The following is a 10,407-nucleotide window of genomic DNA, read 5'->3' on the forward strand; positions in this document are numbered from 1 at the left end:
TTGGTGTTCATTTTTTATTTTGTATAGTTTGAAATGATTTGCCTTCCCCTTTTACATCTTTTCAGCGTTCAAATGGGGGTCACTGACCCTGGCAGCCAAAACCTATTGCTCTGTGATCTTACAATTATTATTATTGCTACTTTTTATTACTTATCTTTCTATTCGGTCCCTCTCCTATTTATATTTTAGTCTCTCATTTAAAGCACTGCCAAGTTGCTAAGGTAATCAAGACCCTAGCAACCAGATGAAATTCCAAACTGGAAAGCTGCTGAACAAAAAGCTAAATAACTGAAACACTACAAAAAATAAAAATCAGTTGCAAATTGTCTTACAATATCATTGTCTACAGCATACCCAAAGTTAATTTAAAGGTGAACTACCCCTTTATATAGTAGTTGAAGTTGTTTTTTGGACCTGTTATCCAGAATGCTTAGGGCCTGGAGTTTTCTGGAAAAGGAATCTTTCTAGAATTTAGCATGCCCTAAAAAATAATTTTAGCATGAAATAAACCCAATAGGGCTGTTCTGCCCCCAATAAGGGGTAATTATATCTTAGTTGGGATCAAGTACAGGTACTGTTTTATTATTACAGAGAAAAGGGAATCATTTAACCATTAAATAAACCCAATAGGGCTGTTCTGCCCCCAATAAGGGGTAATTATATCTTAGTTGGGATCAAGTACAGGTACTGTTTTATTATTACAGAGAAAAGGGAATCATTTAACCATTAAATAAACCCAATAGGATTGTTCTGCCCCCAATAAGGGGTAATTATATCTTAGTTGGGATCAAGTACAGGTACTGTTTTATTATTACAGAGAAAAGGGAATCATTTAACCATTAAATAAACCCAATAGGGCTGTTCTGCCCCCAATAAGGGGTAATTATATCTTAGTTGGGATCAAGTACAGGTACTGTTTTATTATTACAGAGAAAAGGGAATCATTTAACCATTAAATAAACCCAATAGGGCTGTTCTGCCCCAATAAGGGGTAATTATATCTTAGTTGGGATTAAGTACAGGAAACCATTTTTAAAAATGTGAATTATTTGATTAAAATGAAGTCTATGGGAGATGACCTTTCTGTAATTTGGAACTTTCTGGATAATGGGTTTCCGGATAAGGGGTCTGATACCTGTATAATAAGTCATGCCAAACTGACCCAAAAACCGTTAGAAGGTCTAATCACACTAAGTTAGTCTGTTGGTCTTAGTGAAGTGGTTTGCACGTTGGTAAGAAACTGGCTACAGGATCGGGTACAGAGGGGGGTTGTTAATGGTACATTCTCTACTTGGATTAAGGTTCTCAGTGGGGTTCCACAGGGTTCTGTATTAGATCCATTTTGTTCAACTTGTTCATTATTGACTTAGGGGAGGGTATTACAAGTAATGTATCAGTGTCTGCAGACAAAACTTTGCGGCCCAAGGACAGGAGCATAATCAGAAGAAGTGATATTCCCGATTTATTGTATAGAATAAAGTAAATCTCTTTTATAGAATAAAGTAAATTATGACCAAAAAGAAATCAATTCAGGAATAAGAAGTACTAAAGAATGAAATGTGAAATCGTCCATTGCCAGGCGCTGAAGTCTCCATGGGTCGCAAAGATCATATTTCTGCTAAGGTTGCTTATTGGTTGCTAAGGTTGGAATACACACTGTTATAATCCCCAGTAATTAGCAATCACCCTTGCATTACTTCTTTTTTTTAATTGACCCAAGTTCTGACCCAGGCACCCAGCTACGGTTCATTAAACACAGAACTATAGAATTATAATATAATAGGGACTTTAATTAACCGACAAGGCTATTTTTCTGCCAGTGAGCCCTTACTATTCAGCAGGCCTAGGGCAAATACAGTTCCATATCAACCCATCCTTTAGGGCATTTTGCCCACTGCTTATTATTTGCACTAACAACATGGCGGTACTATAATAAACATTTGCACCGTGTCTAGTAACCCATAGCAACCAATCACAAACCAATTATTTACAGGGCACCTGCTTGAACTAGAATATCTGTTTGCATGTTATGGTATTCTTAGTCCTTTGTGCAGACTTATCAAAGGGTATAAGGGTTTGCTCAGATTGAAATGTCACAGCTCTCTATTAAGCTGTATAGGATTTTTCTAGGATTCATTAGGGGCATATTTATTAAAGAGCAGGCTCTCAGTTTTACCCCTTGATAAATATGCCCCTAAATTAGAAAGCTAATGTGAAATTAGAAAGTACCGTGAAACATATTGGCGCTATATAAAGTAAAATGATTAAAAAAGTTGTTTTCTTTAATAGATATAAATTCAGAATTATCTCTGTAAAGTGCTGTGCAACACAGTGGCGCTATATAAATAAAGCATAATGATTAAAAAGTAAATTGTAATTGAAATACATTTTGTGTTTGTTTCTTATTCTTTATCTCATTTGTTTCACACCTATCCCCAGCTTGTTGCTATAGTAACGGATAAGCCATTATGACATCATCGATACAGGTGCAGTGAGTTTGAACATTGAACATTACCACAGCTTGTTTACTGCTGAGGGCACAAACTGGTTGCTATAGTAACTGGCATTGTGACATCATCAACACAGCAGCTTCAATAGGGGAAGTTTCCCTTTCCCAGCTCATTTCGCTTTTTGAAACTTAAGATGATACAACTATCAATCTTATTCTATCTTTTATCTATTTTATATCAACATATTTTCAAAAATAACAACTGTACTATTTGTAAAATTATGAAATCTTGTGTGAAGAAAAGAACTGTAAGTATAAAAAATATTTTTAGAATTCCAAAGATTTAATAACAGATATTTATATACAGAGTTTATTGAAATGAATGCATGTAACTAACATATGATACCGGTATGCGGTTATGAAAATCAGCAGATTTTAAAATATTGGTCCACACGGTTATTTCCGTAATTTCGATTTCCATACTTTAAATTTAACCATTAAATAAACCCAATAGGGCTGTTCTGCCCCCAATAAGGGGTAATTATATCTTAGTTGGGATCAAGTACAGGTACTGTTTTATTATTACAGAGAAAAGGGAATCATTTAACCATTAAATAAACCCAATAGGGCTGTTCTGCCCCAATAAGGGGTAATTATATCTTAGTTGGGATCAATTACAGGTACTGTTTTATTATTACAGAGAAAAGGGAATCATTTAACCATTAAATAAACCCAATAGGGCTGTTCTGCCCCCAATAAGGGGTAATTATATCTTAGTTGGGATCAAGTACAGGTACTGTTTTATTATTACAGAGAAAAGGGAATCATTTAACCATTAAATAAACCCAATAGGGCTGTTCTGCCCCAATAAGGGGTAATTATATCTTAGTTGGGATCAAGTACAGGTACTGTTTTATTATTACAGAGAAAAGGGAATCATTTAACCATTAAATAAACCCAATAGGACTGTTCTGTACCCAATAAGGGGTAATTATATCTTAGTTGGGATCAAGTACAGGTACTGTTTTATTATTACAGAGAAAAGGGAATCATTTAACCATTAAATAAACCCAATAGGGCTGTTCTGCCCCCAATAAGGGGTAATTATATCTTAGTTGGGATCAAGTACAGGTACTGTTTTATTATTACAGAGAAAAGGGAATCATTTAACCATTAAATAAACCCAATAGGGCTGTTCTGCCCCCAATAAGGGGTAATTATATCTTAGTTGGGATCAAGTACAGGTACTGTTTTATTATTACAGAGAAAAGGGAATCATTTAACCATTAAATAAACCCAATAGGGCTGTTCTGCCCCCAATAAGGGGTAATTATATCTTAGTTGGGATCAAGTACAGGTACTGTTTTATTATTACAGAGAAAAGGGAATCATTTAACCATTAAATAAACCCAATAGGGCTGTTCTGCCCCAATAAGGGGTAATTATATCTTAGTTGGGATCAAGTACAGGTACTGTTTTATTATTACAGAGAAAAGGGAATCATTTAACCATTAAATAAACCCAATAGGGCTGTTCTGCCCCCAATAAGGGGTAATTCTATCTTAGTTGGGATCAAGTACAGGTACTGTTTTATTATTACAGAGAAAAGGGAATCATTTAACCATTAAATAAACCCAATAGGATTGTTCTGCCCCCAATAAGGGGTAATTATATCTTAGTTGGGATCAAGTACAGGTACTGTTTTATTATTACAGAGAAAAGGGAATCATTTAACCATTAAATAAACCCAATAGGGCTGTTCTGCCCCCAATAAGGGGTAATTATATCTTATTTGGGATCAAGAACAAGAACTGTTTTGTTATTTCACAGAAAAAGCAAATATGTTTCAAAATGTTAAATTATTTGATTAAAATTGTATCTGTGGGAAATGACCATTCCTGTAATTTGGAGCTTTCTGGATAACAGGTTTTCAGATAATGGTTTCAATACCACAGTACTAGGTGTATAAGTACAGGGGCCGTGATACTTCATTTATATCCATGATCATGTAATATAAGATTTATTGATTTTAAAGGGGTGGTTCCCCTTCAGGTTAACTTTTAGTATATTATAGAACAGCCTATTCTTAACTTTTCAACTGGTCTTCATTTTTAATTTGTTATTTGTTTATTTGCATTTCTTTTTTGCCTCTTTTCAGCTTTCAAATGGGGGTCACTGTCCCCAGCAATAAATAAAACACTTGCTCTGCGAGGCTACAGTTTTATTGAAACTTTATATTACTTATCATTCTATTTAGGCCCTCCTGTATTTATATTCCTGTCTCTCCTTTAAATCACTGCCTGGTTGCTAGATTAATTTGGACGCTAGCAACAAGATGGCTTTTGAATTTCCAAACTGGAGAGCTGCTGAACAAAAAAGCAAAATAAAAAAATTTCAAATAATACAAAATGAAGGCCAATTGCAAATTGTCTCAAAATAGCACCCTCTACATCATACTATAGGTTAATTTAAAGGTGAAAAACCCCTTCAAAGGTTCATCCCCTAATTCTTTTTTGTCTCTTTGTGCAGCAGAAGAACCATAAGAGACCTTTAGTGATTGGTCCTTTTGTTTTTGTGATGCTTATTGGGCTACTCCCTTGTTGTGAGACCACATCAGGTAATTATAGGATTCTATTATTTTGCACCGATGTGCCAGTATAAATGATTAGCTCTCCATGTCTAATTACACTATAACCATATAGATTGTAGCTCTGAGTTCTTACATTGCTGTTTGTTTTATTTTTTTCAGCTGTGAAAGGCATCACTTTATTCCGACACAAAGTCACACTTAAGGCTGAGACATGGAATCTACTTCCATGCAAGTTCTACCCAGAACATCCAATCAATCCAGCCGATCTTGAAATGGAATGGGGGAAAGTTCCTGAAGGTGGGGGGAAGTACACCCCTTTAATCCATTTTTACAGCAGCGGTGTTCAGACCTTTCATGACAACAGTGAGAAGTACCAGCTCTTTGTAACTCTGGTACCCAGTGGGAATTGTACATTGATTATCAATCCCACAGAAGACACGGACAGTGGAATATATGAATTCTGGATGACGGTGAATAAGGAGCTGTATAAACCCTCTTCCAGGATTAAAGTTGTCATTTCGGATGAAAAGAAATCTTGTAAGTCTTTGAAACATCATGTTTTAATGGGGAAATTGGGAATTTGGCTAAGAAAAATCTCATATACATTTGTAACTCTATTGTTGAATGCTTTGTGGGCCCTACACTTGTATGGGCATTAAAGTGACTGCCCCATCTTACTTGTTTGTTATATCCAGGGTCGGACTGGGGGGTGCAGGGCCCACCGGGGCTCCCGCCCCAGGGGCCCTGCAGGTGCCCCAGCCGCTTCCCCTAACCCCCCCAAGGGCCCCCCTAACCCCCCCGAAGGGCCCCCGCCTGACGTCCTCCCCGAGTGCGTATAAATTGAACGCGTCGGGGAGGAACAGTCAGTAGCGGGGAGCGGCGGCAAAGGTCGGACTGGGCCGCTGGGGCCCACCGGGATTTTTCCCGGTGTCCCGGCGGCCCAGTCCGACCCTGGTTATATCAGTCATTGTTGCACTCTTTACTTACTCATCTTTGTTTTTTACAGCTCAGGCACGTGCATTTTGGCACAAGAAAACTACAACAGTTCCAACCACTACAACGACAACGACAACCGCTGCAACTACTGTAAAACGCAGAGCAAGGCCGGCTACTACAGTCAGCACTGATTCCACTGATTCCACTGATTCCACTGATACCACCGAGAGCATGGCAGTTACAGTATTGAAGATTACCGTACCGCTTCTTGTGATAGTCACAATCATGTTAGCAGTCGCAATGTAAGTTAAGCACACAATTACCTGTAGATTGCTTGTTTAGAGTAATTCCCAAATGCTTCTGTTTATAAAGTGTTAGACATTATTTAAAGGGCATAGATGCAACAATAATAATTAATAATAGCTCCATATTAAGAAAGTCTCCATAACCTGTAAACTTGTTTTATTCCTACAGTTATCTGTATTGCAAACTGAAGCACAAAGTTGAATCTGGGGATGTGGAAAACCCACAAGTGAGCACCCCAGCAGCTCAGTCTCCGAGGTAAGTAAGCCTGAAATGTCTTTGCTTTTAGTCTCCTAAATCCATCACTTTGCATTCCCTTCTATCTTATCTATCATGGAATGCATACATTCTGCATTAATTCTACAAACAATTATTTAGTGAAAGGCAGAGGTACCCAGGATACATTAATAATGCTTTTATTTGTGTTATAAACCAATCATGCACCAGAAAAGCAGATTAGATAATAAAACAATGCTGTTATTTTGTAGTGCAACAACTCTTGAAGTTGAGGATGAAATTGATGAAGAGGAGACTGATGAGGAAGAGGAAACTGATGAAGAAGAGGAGACTGATGAAGAAGAGGAGACTGATGAGGAGGAGACTGAAGAAGAAGAGGAAATTGATGAGATGTGATCTCTTAAAGAGAAACCACAGGCCACAAATGGTGGCAAATGTGTAGGGCCGCATCAATAGAAAGAAGGGAGCCCAATGCGGCTCCCTTTGGTGCGGGGTAGGTTAGGGGGACATACGTGTACATACAGATACTTATTGTACAGCGCTGCGGAATATGTTGGCGCTTTATAAATAAATGTTAATAATAATAATAATACCTGTTTAGTTCTTCATAGCACCATATTGGAGCTATAAGCCTGGATTGCATCTCTTTTTGCATCTTTGAAATAAAATGAAATGTAAAAATAAGACTTTTGCTGGTGCTAATTAAATGTTTTCATTGTGGGTGCTGTGATAAAATAGGTGGTTAGTCCCCTAATGCCTAGTTCCATGTCTGGCAGATATATGTCCTGAATCCCTGGCCTTTGGTAGGGGTATGTTATAAAGCAATGCTTGACTCTTTAAGGCAGGGGTCCCCAACCTTTCTTACTCGTGAGCCACAGTCAAATGTAAAAAGACTTGGAGAGCAACACAAGCATCATAAAAGTTCATGGAGGAGCCAAATAAGGGCTAAGATTGGCTATTAGGGGCCTCTATGCACCTTATCAGCTTACAGGGGCTTTATTTGGTAGGAAATCTTGTTTTTATTCAACCAAAACTTGACCCCAAGTCAGGAATTCAAAAATAACTCCCTGGTTTGGGGGCACTGAGAGCAACATCCAAGGGGCCGGTGAGCAACATGTGAGCCACTGGCTGGGGATCACTGCTTTAGGGGATGGAGTGTAATTTGACCTGATTACTGTGCTCTGGCCCCTTCTTCCCACTACATATCTACAGTGATGATGGCAAAGTAAATAGAGTTTGAAGGTTAAAAATCTACCTCTACTCCCAACCTCAGTATTGGGGCAGGTATATGGGGTGCAGTTTGCATCCCTCAGGCTCCAGTCATCGCTGCATCCTTCAGCTCACCCACCACTGCGTCCTCACTTTTATAAGGTCGTGCTGACGTCACACGTATGCAAGGGGCGCGACCAATCAAATTACCCGCTGACCACCAATGAACCAATGACAGGGCCCGGAATTTTTAAAGGGGGCCCGGGCTAAAAAATACTGTATCACGGCCGGGCCCCCTTTAAAGCAAGAAGTGTCTGGCCGGGGACAACTGTCCCCCCTGTGCCCCCCTGATGGCGGCCCTACCTACACACCAAAAGGGATGTTAAGATGTGGGGGTTGTAAAGGCTGTAACTTTGTTGAAGAGAAAACACGGTTTTAACATAAAGGTAAAAAACACAGGATAAATCCCCAGCTGTAATTTATGTACTACAATGCCAATGTCCCCTTAAGAATTTTGAAATATATACAGTGGAGGAAATAATTATTTGACCCCTCCCTGATTTTGTAAGTTTGTCCAATGACAAAGAAATGAAAAGTCTCAGAACAGTATCATTTCAATGGTAGGTTTATTTTAACAGTGGCAGATAGCACATCAAAAGGAAAATGGAAAAAATAACTTTAAATAAAAGATAGCAACTGATTTGCATTTCATTGAGTGAAATAAGTTTTTGAACCCCTACCAACCATTAAGAGTTCTGGCTCCCACAGAGTGGTTAGGCACTTCTACTCCTATAAGTCAACCTTATTAAGGACACCTGTCTTAACTAGTCACCTGTATAAAAGACACCTGTCCACAGAATCAATCAATCAAGCAGACTCCAAACTCTCCAACATGGGAAAGACCAAAGAGCTGTCCAAGGATGTCAGAGACAAAATTGTAGACCTGCACAAGGCTGGAATGGGCTACAAAACCATTAGCAAGAAGCTGGGAGAGAAGGTGACAACTGTTGGTGCGATTGTTCGAAAATGGAAGGAGCACAAAATGACCATCAATCGACCTCGCTCTGGGGCTCCACGCAAGATCTCACCTCGTGGGGTGTCAATGATTCTGAGAAAGGTGAAAAAGCATCCTAGAACTACACGGGAGGAGTTAGTTAATGACCTCAAATTAGCAGGGACCACAGTCACCAAGAAAACCATTGGAAACACATTACACTGCAATGGATTAAAATCCTGCAGGGCTCGCAAGGTCCCCCTGCTCAAGAAGGCACATGTGCAGGCCCGTCTGAAGTTTGCCAATGAACACCTGAATGATTCTGTGAGTGACTGGGAGAAGGTGCTGTGGTCTGATGAGACCAAAATAGAGCTCTTTGGCATTAACTCAACTCGCTGTGTTTGGAGGAAGAAAAATGCTGCCTATGACCCCCAAAACACCGTCCCCACCGTCAAGCATGGGGGTGGAAACATTTTGCTTTGGGGGTGTTTTTCTGCTAAGGGCACAGGACAACTTATTCGCATTAACGGGAAAATGGACGGAGCCATGTATCGTGAAATCCTGAACGACAACCTCCTTCCCTCTGCCAGGAAACTGAAAATGGCTCGTGGATGGGTGTTCCAGCACGACAATGACCCAAAACATACAGCAAAGGCAACAAAGGAGTGGCTCAAGAAGAAGCACATTAAGGTCATGGAGTGGCCTAGTCAGTCTCCGGACCTTAATCCAATAGAAAACCTATGGAGGGAGCTCAAGCTCAGAGTTGCACAGAGACAGCCTCGAAACCTTAGGGATTTAGAGATGATCTGCAAAGAGGAGTGGGACCAACATTCCTCCTAAAATGTGCGCAAACTTGGTCATCAATTACAAGAAACGTTTGACCTCTGTGCTTGCAAACAAGGGTTTTTCCACTAAGTATTAAGTCTTTTTTTGTTAGAGGGTTCAAAAACTTATTTCACTCAATGAAATGCAAATCAGTTGCTATCTTTTATTTAAAGTAATTTTTTCCATTTTCCTTTTGATGTGCTATCTGCCACTGTTAAAATAAACCTACCATTGAAATGATACTGTTCTGAGACTTTTCATTTCTTTGTCATTGGACAAACTTACAAAATCAGTGAGGGGTCAAATAATTATTTCCTCCACTGTAGGCGATATTAGACGAAAGTCACAAAAAAAGTCCAATTTTCTTGAAAATGGTGATAGCAAAGGGCTTAAAGCATATGGTATTGAAACAGTAAATGTAGGCGTAAAAGGTGGGGATCTAAATAAAAAATTGCTACAGAGCGAGTTAAGGTGGATATATGAATTAAACCGCTTATCTCCAAATGGCTTAAAGGAGAAGGAAAGGCTAAGTCACTTGGGGGTGCTAAAATGTTAGGCACCCCCAAGTGACTTTAATCACTTACCTCGTACCCCGGGCTGGTGCCCCTGTTAGGAGAAAACAGCACCAGCCCGGGGTAGCTGCAGCAATGCGCTTCCTCCTGGGCTGTTCTCTCCATACAGGGGCACCAGCCCGGGGGAAAAGGTATGCGATTTGGCACCCCCACGTGACTTTGCCTTTCCTTCTCCTTTAAATGATGATCGTCAATTTTCAGTGTTCTTGTAAAGTAACCTCTGGTATTGTGATGGGAATTATTGTGCTAAATAATCCAGAAGGGTAATGTTAAGTGAAGAAAGATAGTGAAT

At 39.3% G+C, this 10,407-nt stretch overlaps 1 protein-coding gene across 1 annotated transcript; it reads left to right on the forward strand.

Moving 5' to 3' along the window:
- The first annotated feature begins 2,628 nt into the window (after positions 1 to 2,628).
- LOC105947596 lies at positions 2,629 to 7,190 on the forward strand. Its single transcript, XM_012965124.3, has 6 exons — positions 2,629 to 2,757; positions 4,979 to 5,066; positions 5,199 to 5,576; positions 6,046 to 6,277; positions 6,450 to 6,536; positions 6,767 to 7,190. The coding sequence occupies exons 1-6, from the start codon at positions 2,644 to 2,646 to the stop codon at positions 6,909 to 6,911; spliced, it is 1,044 nt and encodes a 347-aa protein (XP_012820578.2). The 5' UTR covers positions 2,629 to 2,643; the 3' UTR covers positions 6,912 to 7,190.
- Positions 7,191 to 10,407: the final 3,217 nt, after the last annotated feature.

The sequence above is a fragment of the Xenopus tropicalis genome, chromosome 6 (assembly GCF_000004195.4).
Source record: "Xenopus tropicalis strain Nigerian chromosome 6, UCB_Xtro_10.0, whole genome shotgun sequence".
NCBI classification, from domain to species: domain Eukaryota; kingdom Metazoa; phylum Chordata; class Amphibia; order Anura; family Pipidae; genus Xenopus; species Xenopus tropicalis.